Source organism: Adiantum capillus-veneris, chromosome 20, assembly GCF_014529385.1.
Source record: "Adiantum capillus-veneris isolate H3 chromosome 20, ASM1452938v2, whole genome shotgun sequence".
NCBI lineage: Eukaryota > Viridiplantae > Streptophyta > Polypodiopsida > Polypodiales > Pteridaceae > Adiantum > Adiantum capillus-veneris.
The window spans coordinates 9,328,792-9,350,175 of record NC_140950.1 but is presented as its reverse complement, the minus strand read 5'-3'; the positions used below and the strand labels follow the sequence as shown (position 1 = coordinate 9,350,175).

General features: G+C 41.7%; 1 protein-coding gene across 2 annotated transcripts; it reads left to right on the top strand.

Annotated features, from left to right (window-relative positions):
- The first annotated feature begins 6,021 nt into the window (after positions 1–6,021).
- Positions 6,022–10,261, top strand: LOC147432068 (pentatricopeptide repeat-containing protein At2g33680-like). 2 transcript variants are annotated; one of them, XM_086492002.1, is made up of 2 exons: positions 6,941–7,078; positions 7,171–10,261. In XM_086492002.1, exon 2 carries the CDS (start codon positions 7,215–7,217, stop codon positions 9,033–9,035), a length of 1,821 nt encoding a protein of 606 aa, XP_086348128.1. In that variant the 5' UTR covers positions 6,941–7,078; positions 7,171–7,214; the 3' UTR covers positions 9,036–10,261. The 2 variants fall into 2 exon arrangements, with proteins under 2 accessions (XP_086348127.1, XP_086348128.1); XM_086492001.1 differs by having other exon boundaries at positions 6,022–10,261.
- Positions 10,262–21,384: the final 11,123 nt, after the last annotated feature.

The following is a 21,384-nucleotide window of genomic DNA, read 5'->3' as shown; positions in this document are numbered from 1 at the left end:
TTTCCTGCGACGTTAAAATTCTCTTCTTCTTCTTCTTCTTACGTTTGTTTATTGGTGAAGCTTTATTTTTAGAGCTTGCCTTTATTCTCTCTCCAATGAAGTCCTACCAAGTGGCCACTTTCCCCATGCTCCATTGTCGAAAACGGTCCTAGACAATCAAGGTAAAAATTCCTCGTCACTAATTGATATCTCCTGTGTTGGAAATGGCCTATGAACTTTGTGACTAGAGGAATTAGATAAAGCACTTTTGTGAGCATAGCGGGTGAACTTAATTGATGGTAGCAACATAAACATGGTACTTAGTTATCTTGGCATGAACAATAATTTTGCAAGAATGAGAAAGTTTAGAGAACATGACAACATTTGAGGACCGGATTCATACGGAGCCGGTCCCCCCTCCAATAGGCATTTGTATTATAGTTTCTCTCATCAAGAGAGCCTTGGTACAATAAAATCTTTGTATACCTTGTGACCTAGGTGATGCAATGAAGATGGAAAGCTTCATGCATCACAAGCATAACATAAAATTTGTAGAAAGCATTAACTATCCCAAGCCTCAGTCCCAAGGCCTCAAACACCTTTGAAGGTGGAGAGAGCTAGCGGGGAATGAGGGTAGGGAAGAGGAAGAAGAAACATTCCATAGGAAAAAGAAATATTTCCTCACTTATCATCACTCTTCTTGCCATCATACATAATAGCATAGTAATGAAGATGGAGAAGATGACAAGCTTAAGCATTGAACCATGGCTCTTGATTGGATTTGCATTCCATAGCCAAGAGTTGGTGTAGGCTCTCACGTCTCACAAGCTTGGAGAAGGAGGTGGAGTTCCTCTACTTTCACCAATTGAGAACGAATCCACAAAATGAGCGTGTGTGTGTGTGGTGTATACCCCCACCAGCACACCCCTTGCTTGCTTGGGTGAGTTCTACCTTTCACACACACACACAAAATGAGTGTGTGTGTGTGTGGTGTATACCCCCCCAGCACACCCCTTGCTTGCCTGGGGCGAGTTCTCATGCCTCAAGCTCATTGGACCCCTCTCCCCCTAGCCAATCACATGCAGCATGCACTTCAAGTACATGGGTAGTCTTTGGACAAGTGTCCTCCTTACCCCTTAGAGAGAGAGAGAGCTTGAAAATATCTAGATATTGTTGGATGGAACTAGAAGCTCATTGGACCCCTCTTTAGCCCAATCAATAGCATTCAAGCACACCATGTGGATAAGCATAGGAAGAGTTTGACATGTGTCCCATGCGCCCCTTGAGAAAAGGGGTGCCCTTTGGGTGAGTGGGAGGTTAAGTCAAAGATTCCCCCAACTTTGGGGATTTCCCCCTCCTTTGTAGGGTCTCTTTTTGACTCAAGCACCTTACCCCCCATGCATGGGAAGCTTCTCAAGCACCTTCCTCATTAAGCATGACAAGCACCTCAAGCACCTTAGTCATCAAGCACAACAAGCACCTCAAGCACCTTAGTCATCAAGCACGACAAGCACCTCAAGCTTAGGTCGAGTTCCGACCTCAAGCTTAGCCCTAGCTTGCCTAAGGTCAAAGGACTTTTAACACTAACCATTGGAGGTCTTTAATGAAGCTAACCCTAGGTCTTTTAAGCTCCATTAGTTAGCCTTGCTCTTTGACAGACCATCTCTCATTCGGACCCCTTTACCATTGGCCTCGTGTTGAGATAGATTCGTAAGCACATGTCTATATTCTAACCCTTGTTCTCGTTTATTATCCCACATTAAATGATCATTTTAATATGAGAAAATCATTTCAGTTAGGTTAGAGATTAGATTTTATGACATTACCTCTCTCTTGAATTCATAGTTTTCCACGACTATGAGGTAAAAGAGATAAAGCCATAGTCACTAGTCAATTTGTCTTAGGGGATCCCTTTTTACCCTACGACATTATTCAAAGATGGATGACTAATCCATTTGGTGCTTGGGAGACATAGCTGCTGCAAGCATGTCTGCTCTTTAGTTCATTTCATCCTCCCAAGTAGAGTGACAAATTCTACATGGTGTTTGAGAGACGTCGTCATCACAAACATGATTCTTAGTATGCATACTACTTAAATTTGTGCACAATAAAGAGAGAATTAGTCTTTTAAGACAAAAACATTGATCATTTAAAAGAAACATGTACATTTGCTTACACTAATGTAGCATTGTAAGCGTTGACAAGGTTCATACTATCCTTAAGTTGGATTCCTTACATCCATCTAGCATCCTCAAAAGGATAATTTTTGAACTTAACAAGATACCGTCAGATAATCTTACCATCTCGTAGTACCTTGTCTTCATGCCGAAGGATAGCTTCGGGTTGTAGCACCTCTTCTTAGTCTTCAATTTTGGGAGGTCTTCAATATTTGGTTCATTTGGAGGCTCTCCTTTGTAGGGTTTAAGTAGTCTCACATGAAAAGCATTGTGTATGAGCCAATGGTTAGGCAACTTGAGTTGATAAGCCACCTCATTGATTGGCTTCACAACTTGAAAAGGACCATAGTATCTTTTTGCTAGTTTACCATAATACTTTTGATGGCCCGTAGGATTTTTGCCCATCGTTTGCCTCAATCGAGCCTTAGGAAACTTAAGTAAGACCCAATCATTTTCTTTGAACGTTAAGGCCCTTCTGTGCTTGTCAGCAACAAAAGATTTTTGCCTTAGTTAAGAGATGGATATAGCCTCCTTAATCTTTTGAGAATATGCTTGTAGGTCACGGCTATACTCATTGGCAGCGAAGATCTTCCCATGTACTTTAAGTAGCAAGGGACTTTTAGCTCATCCCTCTATGATTTCAAAAGGTGCTTTTCCCGTAGAAGTATGGATAGTATTATTATACGCATACTCTACAAGAGGTAACTACTTTTCCCATTGTGAGCGTTGATCTACTTTTGTAACATAGGTCTTTAGTAGATCAAGAATCATAAGATTGGCTATCTCACTTGGCCATTTGTTTGTGCGTGATAGGTCGAAGAGAAATTCAATCTTGTACCTAGATTTTTGAAGAGACCTTTCCAAAAATTACTGGTCATTCTAGGATCTCTATTTGACACGATGGATGTTGGCAATCCATGGTGTTTGAAAATATGGGATATGAAGAGAGTTGCCATTTGGTGTGCCTTGATAGTCTTCTTGATAGGGATAAAGTGTACTTGCTTGCTAAACCTGTCGACTATTGTCTATATTCTCGTATTCCCATGGATAGACTTGGGTAATCCAAAGATAAAATCCATGGATATACTCGATTGGCAATGGCTAGAGTAATCCACATTGCTTCCCTCTATCATACTTGGTCTTTTGGCATACCACACATTTTGATCGTTTAATCCATTGTCTTCGTGGAGCCACATCTTCGGAGGAACTTAGGGATTCATTACTTTCTTGTTCTTTGGATTCCTCCTCTCGTATGGGAGAGAGTCTTCTTTTGGGGGTCTCATCAAGAGGCCTCCTAAGCTCTCTCTCCTCTTGGAGAGGAAAGAAAATCCCATAAGCACAAAGTTGTTCAGTAACTTCGGCTTGCAAAGCGGGGTTGCTTGTTGCAACCTAGTAACAAGATAATTAACAAACATGAGAGCATCATCATTAGCACCTTCATGTGCAAAATCAAAGTTATCAATGTTCATTCTACTCTCTTGGTTATTGTCAGCCATGTTAATTATGTGTTTACTTAGTGTATGCTTTGGCAATTCAAAACCTTAGTTGCTACTCCTCTTAGCCTTTGAAAATAGGCACTTAAGTATCTACACCCACGGCTCGAATTGGTTAATTATAGAGAGTAGTGGAGTGGGTCTAACACAACAGAGTTGTCGAGGGCTAGCTCCTTTCAGACTTCTTATGGCTCAATAATGGTAAAGCCGTAGGCAAGTCTAAGAAGACTCCATTATTAAGACCAAAGCTCCTGAGGTGTGCACCATATCCCACATAGTGGGCTCAACAAAACCGATAATAGATCCAGTCCCACTTACCCTAATATAATTAACAAGATCAACCATTAATAGGCTACTTAAAGACCTCTCTTCTTAAGCAACAAAAAAAATATCAAATGCTCTGATACCAATGTAATGGAAATGGCCTATGAACTTTGTGAGTAGGAGAATTAGATAAAGCACTTCTGTGAGATTACTTTGTGAGCATAGCGGGTGAACTTAATTGATGGTAGCAACATAAACATGGTACTTAATTATCTTGGCATGAACAATACTTTTGCAAGAGAGAGAGAGTTTAGAGAACATGACAACAGTTGAGGACCGGATTCATACGGAGCCGGTCACCCCTCGTATAGGCATTTGTATTATAGTTTCTCCCATCAAGAGAGACTTGGTACAATAAAATCTTTGTGTTCCTTGTGACCTAGGTGATGCAATGAAGATGGAAAGCTTCATGCATCACAAGCATAACATAAACTTTGTAGAAAGCATTAACTATCCCAAGCCTCAGTCCCAAGGCCTCAAACACCTTCGAAGGTGGAGAGAGCTAGCGGGGAATGAGGGTAGGGAAGAGGAAGAAGAAACACTCCATAGGAGAAAGAAATAGTTTCTCACTTATCATCACTCTTCTTGCTAGCATACATAATAGCATAGTAATGAAGATGGAGAAAATGGCAAGCTTAAGCATTGAAGCATGGCTCTTAGTTGGATTTGAATTCCATAGCCAAGAGTGTTGGTGTAGGCTCTCACTTCTCACAAGCTTGGAGAAGGAGGTGGAGTTCCTCTACTTTCACCAAGTGAAAATGAATCCACAAAATGAGTGTGTGTGTGTGGTGTAGCACACCCCTTGCTTGCTTGGGGCGAGTTCTAATAGTCTTTGGACAAGTGTCCTCCTTACCCCTTAGAGAGAGAGAGAGCTTGAAAATATCTAGATATTTGTTGGATGGAAATGGAAGCTCATTGGACCCCTCTTTAGCCCAACCAATAGCATTCAAGCACACCATGTGGCTAAGCATAGGGAGAGTCTGACATGTGTCCCATGTGCCCCTTGAGAAAAGGGGTGCCCTTTGGGTGAGTGGGAGGTTAAGTCAAAGATTACCCCAATATTTGGGGCTTTCCCCCTCCTTTGTAGGGTCTCTTTTTGACTCAAGCACCTTACCTCCCATGCATGGGAAGCTTCTCAAGCACCTTCCTTATTAAGCATGACAAGCACCTCAATCACCTTAGTCATCAAGCACAACAAGCACCTCAAGCACATTAGTCATCAAGCACGACAAGCACCTCAAGCTTAGGTCGGGTTTCGATCTCAAGCTCAACCCTAGCTTGCCTAAGGTCAAAGGACTTTTAACACTAACCATTGGAGGTCTTTAATGAAGCTAATCCTAAGGTCTTCTAAGCTTCATTAGTTAGCCTTGCTCTTTGACAAACCATCTCTCATTTGGACCCCTTTACCATTGGCCCCGTGTTGAGATAGATTCGTAAGCACATGTCTATATTCTAACCCTTGTTCCCATTTATTATCCCACATCAAATGATCAACTTAATATGAGAAAATCATTTTGGTTGGTTAGATATTATATTCAATGACACCTCCCTAGGGAGGTGGGATCAATGGCCCACTATAGGCATCACGAGGCAGGTGCAATCGGGGCCGTTTGATCACTGTTTGAACTAGGTGTGAACTAAGAGTGAACTCAGGAGGTATGTGCACCACACCAAATTTGGTGTGAACTCTGTGTGAACTCAACGTGAACAAAGTGTGAGCTTGGTGTGAACTGGAGAGGGTTTGAACACCACACCAAATTTGGTGTGAACTAGGTGTAAACTTGTATGCGACGCAGCGATCTATAAACTTACCACACACACACACACCTTTCAATGATATCACGATAGCCCAATGGTTAGAGTCAATTTCGTGGGGGGGGGGGGGGGGGGGGCAAGGGGGTAGTGGGTTCAAGCTTTGGAACCGAAAAAATGGTAATCTTTTGCATTCCATAGGCAATCCAACGGTCACAATCAACCGGTGATCGTGAACCATTGATCCCACCTCCCAAAAGGAGGTGTCAATTAGTAACTAAGGGAAAAAGTTTGATTCTGAGCAGGCAAACTCTCTCGACAACTGGTTACGGGCAGCCCATTCAACATTGTCAAATGTAGCTGCATGGCGGTCTCCCGATCGGCCCCGATCGATGGCTTCCTAGTGTTGGAACAGGGGGAGGACTGCTGGATGGGGGAGAAGCGTAGAGCTTCAGCGTTGGTTGGACCAGAAATTTTGCCTCTTTTGTGGGAGCCTCGTTTGCTGGCAGTCATGGGCACAATTTCCAATGAGGCAGAGCAGCTTGGGAGCTGTGGAAGCGTGCCGAAGGCAAGACCTCCCTCCAGTAGGCATGGAAGCAGATCAGAGGGAGCATGGCCCCTCTCTTTCACTAAGGGCCGTTGGCACTTTGTATGGAGTTTCCCAATCCATAATACAGGGAATCCCTGTTGAAAAATCTGTCAGTTTCTTCATGCTTTTAAACTCTGTGTTATTATGGAGCCTTTATTGCACTCCTTTGAAAGGGCAGCTTTTGATGCTGGAGGTCCCCTGTGTTCAGAGGAACATTGTCCCGACATGCTATATCGTCTCTTACAGTGTGCCACTAAGAATGAAGACCTTACATTTGGCCGAAGATTGCAGTGTCTCATTATCTGTTATGGATTAGAGTCAAGCTCCAACTTTGCAAACTCTTTAATCCGGCTCTTTGCAGTGTGTAGACGCTCCCCTGAAGTCCATCAGGTGTTTTGCAGGCTTCCAGAGAAGAATGTGTATGCATGGAGCGCTTTGATGATAGCATATATCAAATTAGGGCAATGTGGAAAGGCCATAAGTCTGCATTGTCAAATGCAAGCAGCTTGTGTGGAACCAGATGGTCACACTTTTGTAGCACTTTTGAAGGCGTGTGCCAATATCTCAGCATGGACACAAGGCAGGCTCATCCATGCCCAAGTTACTGAAATGGGTTTGGAAGCAGATCTTTTTATTGGTAATACTCTAGTGGACTTATATGCAAAAGCTGGCTCTATGGAGGATTCCCTTCAAGTATTTGCTGGATTCCAATGCAGAGACATCACCACTTGGAATGCTGTAATTTCCGGGTTCTTCCATTGTGGGTATGTTTCAAATGCTCTTGATTCCTTTGAGCAGCTGCAAAAGGAGAAGCGCATCGAACCTAACATCGTGACTTGGAATGCTGTGATTGCAGGATGTTTACATTATGGGCTTCATGAAGAAGCTCTCGATTTCTTCATGAGGATGCAAGAAAGGGGATTTCTTCCAGACAAAATCACATGGAACTCGTTATTATATGGCCATGTCCAACAAGATTACGCTCATGAAACTCTGCAACTTTTTAGACAGATGCAGAGCATGGGAATAGGACCGGACTCAATAACTTTCATGTGTGTATTCAAAGCTTGCTCCAGCTTATCATCCTTGAATTATGCCAAATTTTTGCATTCACTGATGACTGGAACTAGCATTTCCACGTCCGCCATGGTTAAAAGTAGTCTAATTGACATGTATGCCAATTGTGGGGACTTGAAGACAGCCGTCAAGGTTTTCAGTTGTAGATCGTTTGAAAAAGACTTGGTGTCATGGAACACAATAATTGCAGGGCATTTACAGCATGGCCTTTGCCGAGAAAGTTTCCATCTATTTGAACAAATGGTCTGCAAAGGTGTCCTGCTTCGGCAGGTTACGTTTGTCCTTATGCTGAAGGCATGCTCTGCAAGTAGGTATCTGCAAGAGGGACAAGTGCTACATAGCTACATCATGGAGAGTTCTTTTGACCTGGATACTTTTGTTGGGTCAGCTCTTGTTGACTTATACGTGAAATGGGGAAATCTGAGAGAAGTGCGCATTGTCTTTGATAGGATTCCCAGAAGAGGACTGGTTACATGGAGTGCACTTGTCGCAGGTTATGCATGGCATGGGAATGCCTCAGAGGCCTTATTGTTGATACAACAAATGGAGGAGGATGGTGTAAAGCCCAGTGTTGTCACTTGGAATGGACTCATTAGAGGCTGTGCCTATAATGGACTATGTGCAGAGGCTTTCAACAACTTTAACCAGATGCTAATAGATCATGTGGAGCCAAATGAGGCCACCTTTGTCAGTGTCCTCAGCGCCTGCTTAGATCTTGATGAATTGAAGCAGGGAAAGGTAGTGCATGCCTCCCTTATTGAGGGGGGCTGGGAGAGTGGTTGGTCCACAGGGTGCGCCCTCATCAACATGTACGCAAATGCACACTGTCTAAAGGATTCGCTTTGTATCTTTGACATCCTAGTTAAGCAAGAGGTTCGGGTTTGGAGCACCATGATTGAAGCTTTTGTGCAGCAGCAGCATTTTCAGGAAGCTATTCAACTTTCGCAAAGAATGCAACAAGAGGGCCTGTTTTTAAACCAAGTTGTTATGGCCAGCATCTTGAAAGCATGCATGGGCGCTAAAACACTCTTTCAGTGCAAGATTGTGCATGTTCAAGCTCTTGAACTTGGTTTTGAGTCTGATAAGCTTGTTGGGCACAGTCTCATGAACATCTATGCGAAGTATGGTGGTCTTAACGATGCATGGAGTGTCTTTTACAAGATATGTAATCGAGATGAGGTGACTTGGAGTGCAATGCTGGAGGCATGTGCGGATCGTAACGATCACAAGTTGGCTCTGCTATGCTTCCAAGGTATGCAAGCCGAGAATTTGGATCCAAACGAGGTATCATTTTTGAGTCTCTTGTCGGTATGCAGTCATACAGGTCTAACAGAAGAGGCTTGCTGTTATTTTAGTGCAATGAGTGATACTTATGGCCTTGTACCATCATTCACCCACTACACTTGTGTGGCTGACGTGTTTGGTCGGACAGGCTGTGTGGTAGAGGCTGATGATTTACTCCATAGTATGCCATTCGAACCCAATTCAATAGGTTACTTATCTGTACTTAATCACTGCAAGACACATGGCAATTACTACGTAGGAGAGGATTACTTTGATCGAACACATGATATGACTTGTCAGCATAGTGCATATGACTCATTTCAAAAATCCATGCCCAGGATGGTAGCTGGAAAGGGTTGAATGAGTTGCAAAGGTAGTGCAATTGTGAGGGAAAAACCGTGGGGGGGGGGGGGGGGGGGGGGGGTCCTACCGGGAGTACATAATAACCTGTTGTATTGTATTGCAGCAGAGGAAAGATATTTACAAGCAAGGGAAAGTATTTCTGCCTTGAGCAACTTTTCTGGGTAGGTAGAGAAGGGTGGAGACGAGCCCAATAATGACAGTACTCCAGACAATGTGGTTACATGTCCAGACAACGGCTTAAAGGTTTTGCCCTCGTTGTGCTCATACTAATAACCTATCAATCGAAGTCTTTCGACAAGCTCTTGGAGGTTGGCGGGGATCAGAGAAGTAAAGCAATCTACACAGTTTCAGATGAATGAATGAAGTAGTGAAAACGAACATCTCCCTTACTAGTCACAACCAGATTTGATTGGTTCTGCCTAGGCCCTTTTGACCAACTTCCATCCAGTCATGAGCCATAAGAGCAGTTTTGCACAGCCCCCAGCACTCATCAGCAAAGGTGTCACATGCTACTACCATCATTGTCCAGAGCGGGAACAGAGCATGTTTTTGAAGGTCGGGGGTAGAAATTAGTCAGAGGTTGCAAGCTTACCGAAATCGGGAGACTTGGGACATGAAGGCAAAGTTTTGGCTACGCTAGCAGTTAGAAATTAAACGCAGCCTGTGCAGAACCGCTCTAATTGTGCAGCTGCCCATTTTCTGATAAACATATGTATTATACACACAATGTACATGGTGCTCACAAATTGAGCGACTTCTAGCACGTAAGAGGGACTGATATTTGCTCTGTAGCCAAAACTCGTGTAGAACTGGTTGGAGCAAAAAGCCTGGAGGTCCAAGGTCTTAAGGGCTGTTCCCCATGCTGATATGATGGGTTCGCGCCTGTGCCTTCACCTCACGGCTATGACTATGAGAGTTTACAGCATTAGAAGAGCATGGCCATTGAGTTTGTGGACATCGCTTACTTTTTTGAAATAGAGATGGAACCAGTAAGAACGGAAAGACCCTTACTTTCATGCACAAACACTTCTTCCATTAGGAGGACCAGCATTTGCCCTAGTTTGTGCTTACATCCCTCTTCTCTACCTTTTGACTTAACTAGAAAGAGTCCATAGATATCCAAAACTACTACAAAACAAAAAGAAAACTAGTCTTTGCTTGGTTGGCCTTGTGGTTGAAATTTATCTTTTCAAGATATAACAAGATCATATCTTTGAATAGCTTGGCACACTTGTTGAGCGAGTAATATATCAAGATAACTATAGAAGGTTGTATGGAACATATCTGATATGCTAAAATCAGTTCTTGAATATCGTAGTAAAAATAAATAGTTTTTTTTTTTTTTTTTTTTTTGAGAGAGAAGTAGGAAATGTATTAAAATGTGTGACAAAGAGATACAACGATCCCACAGGAAGGGGTGGGATAACCCCTAACAAATACAAATTTTGAATGAAGATAATCTATCCATCGATTGAACAGAGCACTAACTTTATAAGTCGATTGTGCATATGGAGAAGTTTGCGATCCACAATCTTGCCTTCGAGAAACTATGAAAAGAAGAAAAACATGAGTTGACCTTTTCAGACTATGGAAAATGTTCAAAGCTAACGAAAAAGTAGATAGTGCATAGACTGAGTGCTATACGGACGTATGGTGGAGACTTGGCACAATGTTTCTCCAAATTTATTAAGAAACTGAAGCCGTGCCCTGTCCCGTACTACTTCCTACTACATAGTCATGGTATTCAAGAGAAAGGTTATAGACCTCATTGATGTAATCAGCTTTAAAACATTGGGATCCAATTTGTTCATTCTCTCTCACAAGATTTGGTATGTTGTATCAATTTCTTCCTCTTCTATTAAAAAGAGAAGGATACCACCTTTTAGCTCAGTTAGATATATCCACATAACGTCACTATGGTTGCATTACGTACAGAATCCTGACAATAACCGTTCTTCCTAGAATATTAAAAATGCTACAATCAAAAGTACCCAAAAAACGTCTTAGCATCAAGTGTAGCTGAGGTGACCAAGAAGCAAATTTTTTCGTTGCCTTACTAGGCCTTTCAACAGCCCAAGGAGGACAACACTGTATATTGTTCTTTCATGTGCTTCCTCAAGTATGATTACAAAATATGCTGATAGTTGGCAAAACATGTAATTGGTAGAACATGTTGTCATATTTAGCCTTAGAACTCTCTACTCGATTGGATCTAGCTAGCCCTTGAAGCTTTGTTTTGGCCTTTTTTTGAAAAGTTGGTTTAATTTGAATGGAGGGATCCTTGGTGAAGAACCTATTGTGGTTTGGTACGGTGGTTATTTGTTGGAGGACTACGCCTTTGGCTACCAGTGATTGAATTGTGGCTTGATAGGTTTTTTTTGGCTTCAATGGCTAAGTTTCAATTCAATTTTGGAGTGCCTTGGGAACCATACTTTGGTAGCCCATTTATAAGAAACTTAGGCTTTTATTGTAGCTTTTACTACGCACACTTTATGAAGTTTCTATTGATCTTGTAGTGATTTGGTATGTTTAGTGTTGGCTATGGAATTTCCACTTGTTTGCTCAAGCTTATGTGTTATCCCCTGACAAGTTTTACTTGGATTTTCTTCTGTGACAGCGGGATTTTCTTCGGCGGAGGCACTTGTGAGAATTGTGGTGTTTGTATGCGCATGAGTAATTGACTCTTGGTTCCTTGATTGCAATTTCACAAGGCACAAAGCTTAATTTTTTTGTATACCACGCCACTTGGCTTTTATGTCGCCTCATTTATTCATGGAAGACTAAGTTCCTTGCAATTGTCAAAGCACTCTAACTGCAAGTGAAGATGGTGGTGAACAATGCCTAAGTTAGTCAAAACTCGTCCGATCCAAACACACTCAATGGTAGTCGTTAAAGATGCCTTGTACTCAATCTCACAACTAGAAGTGGCCATTGTAGGTACCAAGATATGCATGAGCTCCCAAGCATAAAACAATAACCACTAATGGACACTCATTTATTGTAATAGCAATCCCAATCCAAGTTTTGAAAAGTATGTAAATTTATCATTATAATCCCCCTTTGGGATTATAAAGCCCAAGATGTATAGTGCCTGCTAAGTAGCAAAAGAAACACTTTACCTTCCATTGTGTAGACCTTGGGCTATGCATCAAATTCACTCACCTATAAGATTGCATATTGAGCATCTAGCTTCATAATGCATACATGAACAAGCAACCAATATCATGCTATTAGAGAATGATATGCAATTGGTCTCCAACATCACAAAGAATAAGCTTCAAACCTATCTTCGTTGGAGTAGCAATATGCTTGCAATCTTCAATGCAATAATGTAACAATGTACTTTGTATGTCACAAAGCAATACCTCCATCAACCTTATTGAAATGTGTGCCCAAATAATGATACAAAGAGGGTTCACAATCAGCAATATGTTCCTCATTTGTTCACTCAACAACATGTCCTCAACTTAAAGCACAATCTTCAATGCAATAATGTATCAATGTACTCTGTATGTCACAAAACAATACCTCCATCAACACTATTACAATCTTCAATGCAATAATGTATCAATATACTTTGTATGTCACACAACAATACCTCCATCAACCTTATTGAACTGTGTGCCAAATAATGATGCAAAGTGGGTCCACAATTAGCAATATGTTCCTCATTTGATCCACTCAACAACATGTCCTCAACTTAGACACAATCTTTATGTCCAATTGATGTAAATTTTGACCATTATGAGCTACAAATGCTATGAATGGTAGTTATACAGCAAGTGGGAGTGAAAGTCCCATAAAAATTAATGCCCTTCTCTTGAGCATACCCCTTTGCCACAAGTCTAGCCTTATAGGGATCAACACTACCATCAAGCTTACATTTTTGCTTCAAAATCCACTAAGTGCCAATGGCCTTTTTGTCACGGCAAAAAACACACTAAGATCATGTTCCCTTCTTCACAATAGCATCACCCTCAGATCTCGTTGCATGCTAGAATCACACAGCAAGAAGGTGAAGAATGGAGACCATGAGAGAGAGAGAGAGAGAGAGAGAGAGAGAGAGAGAGAGAGAGAGAGAGAGAGAGAGAGAGCAAAAGATGAGCATACAAAAAACTCTATTAAAAATGAATATGTACATGTTTATAAAGCCTCTTCTGCATACACACAATAACTAGTCTTTACCACCCAAACTACTAGCAACTCAGCCGATGGTTTATAACATACATGGTGTAGGCAACTTGCCACATGAGGTCTTATGCCCCCTTGAAGACCCGGTGATGACAAACCAATAGACTTGTGGAGGAGAAGTATTTTTCCAAGCTACCAAAAACGAGATTGAAGCCGCCTAGACAATAAACGGCGTGTTTGCTTTGTTTTGAATACAATCAAAATGGGACAACAAACATAGACTCAACCACAAAACATGACAAAATTTTTTTAATGGTGTTACCATGGACAAAACATGTCATGTCAGTTTCTAGTACTCTTACATTTATTGAATGGAATAAAACTAACAATCTTTGGATGACAAACATGTGTGATGTGCCTACAAAAACAATAAAAAGCCAACCTACGCATAGGCATCAAATGATAACCATTATTTCTTATCATACATACTAGATACATCCAAAACATAACAATCTGATTCATAAGAGGTATTATCATATTAACAAATATCTAATTCTCCTGAATGATTTTCTCATGTTAAACTGATCATTTAATATGGGGAAGTTCCAGGGGAGAAAAAGCTAGAATATTGGTTAAGCTAGCAGACTGGCCATAGTAGGGATCCAAAGGAGGGAAAATAGGGATCCAAAGGGGGGGCCATCTGCAAAAGAGCAATGTGCAACAACGGGCTTATAAGACCCTAAGGTTCAGCCCATTAAGACTTCCAAAATGCTAAGGTTCCAAAATTCAAAGGTTGTGTCCAAAGGTCAAACATCAGAGAAATTGGATGCTTTCTATGTGTCCCAAAAAGTCTTCATGCATCCCTACATAGTAGGGGGCGAGCCCTAGTTGTAGGAGATGAGAGAGAAACTCACACACATGAATGAGGGACACATGTCAGCTCCCTAGCCCAAATGCCCACAAGGTGTACTCAAATCCTATTGGATGGCCTTGGAGGTGGACCAATGAAAATTAGGCTAGAGTAAATCTAGTTTAACTAATTTAAAAACACTTAATAAAAGAGCCAATAAGAATTAAGCTCTCTAGAAGACTATTGGACAGTCTCACAAGGGGTCCAATGAGCATTCAACAGCTTAATGGCTTGCCTGATTCCTATTGGCCAGGAGACAAAGGGGTAAAATGAGAGTTTAGTTGCATTAATTAATTAGCTAAAGCTCTCACAAAAGGGGAAAGGGGGACACACGTCAGAAGGCTATCACTTATGCTCCTGAAATCCTATTGGCTAAGCCTGGGGAGGTCCAATGGGGTGTCTACATGAGCAAATAGCAAGAGGGGTCGACCAAGAGAGAGAGGGGGCTGATTTTCTCAAGGGCATTATTGCATTACACACTCACACTAGTCTATGTGTGGAGTAAGAAGACTCTCTCTCTCTTCTCAAGGTTTAATGGAAAGCTTATCACCTACTCCAAGCTTGTGAGAAGGGAGGCCTACACCAACAACTCTTGGCTTTGTGATGCAAATCCAACCAAGAGCCAAGCTTGAATGCATGCTCATCTCCTCTACTATGCTAATTACTAAGCTAAGTTATGCTAATATGAGTGATTATGTGAGGAGATGTGTGTGAGGTCTTGGGTATGAGACCGTGAGGGAATTGATGTTGTGTTTGATAAGTGTTTTGCTTAGTTCTTGAAGTTTCCATCTTCATTGCACTAGCTAGTATTGAAGGAACACAAAGAATTTTATTGTAAAATGTCTCTCTTGATGGGAGAAACCATAATACAAAACCTTTTGGAGGGGGGACCGGCTCCATGCAAATCCGCTCCTCAACTATTGTCAATAGCTTAATTTCTCTCTCTTTTGAAGTATTGTTCATGCTATCTAACTAGGTGTTATGCTTTTTTTGTTGCTCTCTCCACCCAAGCACTCTTGTTATTCTCATTAAGAATCTATTCTAATAAAATGCTCACTATGTTCATGCTATTTTCCACTACACACAAGTTACTAGGCCATTAAATGTTACATTGGTATCAGAGCACAAGGTTTATCTTTTCTTGCTCAAGAAGGGAGGTCCTCAAGCTAGCTATAAATGGTTGGTATTATTAATTGCATGTGAGTAAGTAGAATAGGGATTTGTCAGCCTTGCAGTGTGCCTGCCTTTGTGCAATTAACGGGGCATCACCGTCGAGAGCTATGGTCTTAATAGTGGAGTCCTACGGGGCTTGCCTACGGCTTAACCACTATTGAGCTATTAGAAACTTGACAGGAGCCGGTGAATGGATTTCGACTTCTTTTTATTTGGTGGACTTGCGGGGGGAGGTAATTTCTATGCCGGTGAATGGATTTCGACTACGCCATTATTTTTCAGCTACCTCGATTCAGTGCCCCTTTGGTGTGGTACAAGAGCTAGAAGCCGCCTTAATCATGATTGGGAATTCTTTTGCATGCAATCTTGAAAAGCGAGAAAAAGGCAATGATGATTGCGACACCTGGCACGCCCTATTTTGAGAACTCTTTGTGCGTGGTTTAGTGCATGCAGTTCGATACCTTATACTCTCCTCCCGTTTTTTCGCACTCGCAAGGTTCTACTGTATCATTTCTGTGCTCTTCTGTCATTCGGATTCATCCTTTATGAATGCTGCTTCACTAGCACCGCATCTGGTTTCAAATTAATGGTATGCTGATAAAACTTTGGATCCAATCCTTTCATATCCGCATATTCCCATGCGAAAACATCCTTAAATTTTGTCAAAAAATTAGTCAAGTCTCCTTGGAAACTTGCCTTAAGCTGCTTATTCATATAAATGGCATGAGACTCCGCTTGCTCCCCTAGAAAGACCTTTTCCAATTCATCTTCCTTGACCCTTGTAACTTTTCCCATCTGTGCTTCAAATGCATGTTCTTGCTTAATAATTTCCTCCAATAATTCGGGACTAGGCAAAGATTTTTGTTGCGCCCCTGTCTCTAGTGAAATTCCTGAAACCCCTAAAGATTTCCCCTCCGAAATCATAGAAATGTCCGCGAGATATAAAGAAAATAAATCCAGGTTAGCATTCAAAAATTGCTCCTCTTCATCCTCTTCTAATCCTTCCACCATATTTATTGTCTGTGCTATCACATGCCATGCTACCTGAACTGGTTACCTGCATGTTCCCAACATCACATGAACTTTCCTGCGACTCTTTTTTAATGTAAGCATATTTGCCTCCCAATTATGCTTTACCCTGGCTTGTCATAACCATGGTCTCCCCAAAATAATATGATAATCCTGATTGTGATCCTCAATATTCAAGACTACTAATGAAACAGCAAAAGATAAGCCAGCTACATCCAGGACAATGCCTCGGAGTAATCCTACTGGCTATACTCTTCTTTGATCTGCCATGCGAACTACAAAGGGTGCAGGTTCCCAATCACTAAGTCCAAAACACTCACAAGCCGCTTGAGTAATAATATTTACTCCCGCACCTCCATCTAACAGTACTTTGTCGATGTATGTACCATAATATCTGACTGAAAGCTCCGGGATGCGAGTATCCATGATCCTATTTGCCGGCAAACTGGGGTGGCTGATGAATTACTGGATGTGTCTCTCTTTTTAACAGAAGCTATTGCGGATGATCTTACAGTTATGCAACATCCTAGGATCATCCCCAACATTCCATGGACTTCGTATGAGGAGATGTTTCATTTTCTCGACAGTGGAGAAATGCCTTCATTCTTGTCCAGTCATCAAAGGAAACGGATGGCTATTAGAAGCAGAAATTTTGAGATTATTATGTGGAAGCTGTATTATCGCACGGTTGCGGAGGTCTTGCTCAGATTTGTTCTACCACAAGAACAAGAATCGGTTTTGGAGGAAGTCCATACCGGTATTGTAGGGGGCCACTTTGCCGCATTGATCACGGCTAGGAAAGTTCTACAGTCAGGATTATGGTGGCCTACATTGTTTCAAGATGTGAGAAGATTTGTGCAATAGTGTGATGTGTATCAGCGGTTGGGACAACCTACTAAAATGTCCAGAATGCCTTTTCAACAAGTATTTGGAGCCTTTTCAAAAATGGGGATTGGATTTTATTGGACCTTTTAAATCAATAGCATCTCACACTGGTAATAAGTATATTTTGATGGCCACGGATTATGCGACTAAATGGGTGGAAGCATGGCCCTTAAAAGATAATACTGCGGTTTTTGTTACTGGGTGTTTATATAAGGATGTTTTTTCCAGATATGGCTATCCTATTGAGTTGGTTAGTGATCGGGGTAGCCATTTTTTGAATAAGGTGATGGAGAGAATGCTACGATTTTATTGTGTATTGCATAGGAAATCTTCTCCATATTACCCTCAGGCGAATGGGCAGGCGGAATCAACTAATAAGCAATTGGTTCGTATTCTGACAAAGTTAATGAATATGCATAGAACGGATTGGGATGTGAAACTTCCTTCCGCATTATGGGCTTGTCGGACAACATATAAAGTGGCAACAGGATTGAATCCTTTCAAGTTGGCATTTGGTATGGAGGCAATTACCCCAGTGGAACATGTGGTTCCGAGTTTGCGGATGATGAAGAGCGGTTGCGCAGTTTTGCGGTGTTGCAAGATCTGTAGTCCAGGTGGGAGAAATGGCTGGATCGCCCTAAAGCACGGCAATTTTTACAGGGGTAGTTGTTCCTTGTATTTAATTCTCGCCTTGGGAAGATGCCCGGGAAGCTAAAATTATGGTGGTCGGGACTATTCTGGATTTTTAAAGCATGCGGACCCACTTCTTTTTATTTGGCAGACTTGCAGGGGAGGTGATTTCTGTGCCGGTGAATGGATTTCGACTACGCCATTATTTTTCACCTACCTCAATTCAGTGCCCCTTTGCTGTGGTACAAGAACTGAAAGCCGCCTTAATCATGATTGGGAATTCTTTTGCATGCAATCTTGAAAAGAGGGAAAAAGTCAATGATGATTGCGACAATGTGGCACGCCCTATTTTGAGAACTCTTTGTGCGTGGACTAGCATGCAATCGATACCTTATACTCTCCTCCCGTTTTTTGCATCGCGCTCGCAAGGTTCTGCTATATCATTTCTCTGCTCTTCTTGTGTCTCTTTGCTACCATGACGGCTTCCTTGCTGCAATACATTCCATTTACTCCAATGTAGCAGCTAGCTCTTCGCAGGATGGACGCTTGGTTGCAGGATTTACGCCTGCGTGTCTTCGCCAACTTGGATTGCCAAGGTATCCCTATTCACCCGCATGCCACAACATTGATAGAGCAGCTAGCTACTGGTGATGTGATGATTAACATGAATGATCTGGATGCCTTAGCAGTGGAGATGCAGCAGGACCTCCACAATTTTTTGGAGACTCAAATGCAGAGTTGGAGATCGAGGCTGTCTGTCGAGGTGATAATGCAGCAACCAACTCAACAGGTTGTGATGAGGCAACCTGAGCTGTCGAATAATGACAGAGGTAAGAATATTGTCTCAGAAGGTTTTGATATTGCTGATTGGGTGAAAGCTACAGAAGATTGTGCTGAGGCCCAGGCTCATGTCTCTCGTTTGCAGCGAGAGATTCATCGCCTTCGTAAGGAGCGACGCAGAGTATGTTTTTGGGTGGAGACTTTGGCTCATTCATTTTCACTCAGTCTTTCTCCATGTCCTCCTTTTTGGCCTGCACTAAACAGATACTTGTCTTGGCATTATCCTTTGCATACACCTCTTGCTCCTTTTCCATAGGTACCTCAATCTATTTCTTTTCCAACGCAATTCATTCCAAGGGATCCTTCATCAGAGCAACCTGAGATAGATCCACAGCTATTGGCAGAGGTGTATCGAGCTCATCGCCAATATTTTTAGGGATTTGGCCATATCGATGTTTCCTCCTCATCAAAACAGGTGGAGGAACAACAACCAGAACCTTCGACACGGAGGGGCTAAAGTGTGGGTTTGTGCAATCCACCATGCGTGCCAGGTGTTACGGCATAAGCCGCACATTGCGGTCCTGCGGTCTTGTCTTGCGGATGTTTGGACTTGTCTTGTCTTGTCGATACATATCAATGAAGAAGATGGTGTTCTGTTTCTGTAAATTGTCTTTTATTCAGCCTTCCTGTGTTTTGATATTCATATAATGTAAGGCAGTGTGAGGGTATTCATTCCTGTAATGCTTATTGCTCCTCTGCGGGCAGTAGACATTACATGGACAAAGAGGACTTCTTTATCTCTCCTCTCAAGCATGAGGATGTAATCCTAGGGGTACCATGGTTTGATCGCATGGCTGCCAATGTTAAACCCTGAAAGGAGAATCTCCTTTAGGTTCAGGGAAAAAGATATGTACATAGATGCTAAGGAAAAATGTAACACCATACCCATTGGACATACTCAAGCTTTCAATAAGTCAATAAAGAGCTCTTTTTCCGTGTACATGATTTTTGTGAAAGATTCTCTAAATGAACCTAATGCTTTAGCAAAAGAAAATACAAATTATCACAAGAAATTAGAGTTATCCAATTTTCTCAAGGGGTTTCAAGATGTCTTTATTGACGACATCCCTTGTGAACTACCTCCTAAATGAGGTAATGATGACCATGCATTTGAACTTCTTCCAGGAAGTTCACCGCCTAATAAACCTTCTTATAGAGTTTGTCAAACTCAAGAAGAGGAGATTATGCGGCAAGTGCATGAGTTAGTTGAGAAGGGCATGGTTAGGCCTAGCTCATCTCCATTTTGCTCACTTGTGTTATTAGTGCAAAAGAAAGAAGGCACATATCGTATGTGTGTCGACTATAGAGCACTAAATAGTATCACTATCAAGAATAGGTTTCCCGTTCCATGGGTAGAAGACCTATTTGATAAGCTACAAGGGTCCACCTACTTTAGTAGGATTGACCTAAAAAGTGGCTACCATCAAATAAGGATAGTTGATGAAGACATTGTCAAGACCACATTTCGCACTACGTTTGGTCTTTACGAATATATTGTCATGCCTTTTGGCTTGAGCAATGCACCAGCTACATTCAACCGCTTGATAGAGAAGCTATTCAGGCCTCACCGAACCTTTACTAGAGTGTTCTTTGATGATATCATCATCTACTCTAATTCCTTAGTCCAACACAAGCAGCACCTCCAGGTGATATTTCAAGTTCTAAGAGAGAATAAAATTAATGTTAATCAAAAGAAAATAAATTTTACTCGCAAGAGATTATATTTTTTTAACATTATCTCTCAAAATGGCATCCAAATGGATCCATCAAAGTTAGAGGTAATAAAAGGATGGCCTAAACCAAGGAATCTTCATGAACTAAGAAGCTTTATTGGTATGTGTGCATACTATAGACGCTTCATAGAAAAGTTCTCACTAATAGCAGGACCATTACATAACCTAACAAAGAAAAACGTTAGGTATACATGGTCTGCCAAGGAGAAAAATGCTTTTGAAAGCTTAAAGAAAAGCTTATCTCTCAACCTGTGCTTACACTACCGGATCTCTCAAAGCCATTGAGGTCCAATGTGATGCTTGTGGAGATTGCCTTGGAGCTGTTTTGCTCCAAGAAGGGCACGGCATATGCTATTAAAGTCAAAGGCTCGACCCTGTTGAGCCTGCACTAGGAAAGGAACTCATCGCAGTTCTACATGCCTTAGACTCATGGAAGCACTATTTATTGGGGACTCCTTTCATTCTGCGGACGGATCACCAAAGTCTTAAGTACTTCATGACATAGACCAAGCTCTCCGACAAACAAATGAGGTGGGCAAATTTTTTTCCGCAATTTCATTTTCATATTTCTCACATTGCTGGCAAGCATAATCAAGTAGGTGATGCACTCTCAAGATGGTCGAGAGTGAATGCGGTTTCCGTAGCAACTCACAATGATCTATCTTTTATGATAGATAGTATGCTATTAATCCCGATTTTAGAGATGTGATTTCAGCCCTTGCACTAGGGAAGAAAAATGAACCCTTTACTTTACAAGATGTTTATCTTCTCTATGGCAATAGACTATGCGTTATACTAGCTCACTACATGATAAAGTAATGTATGAATCGCATACTCCTCCTTATGCAGGGCATAGAGGGATTCAGTCTACCATAAAAGGGATTGAAACATATTTCTATTGGCCTACCATGAAAGCAAACATACAAGAGTATGTTTCTAAATGTGTGGTATGCCAAAAGACGAAGTTTGATAGAGGGAAGCAACCTGGATTGCTTCAACCTTTGCCAATCCCTAA

What these genes read in the sequence shown, in the direction of transcription:
- LOC147432068 (XM_086492001.1), top strand. Translation starts at nt 6,459, where the DNA reads ATGGAGCCTTTATTGCACTCCTTTGAAAGGGCAGCTTTTGATGCTGGA.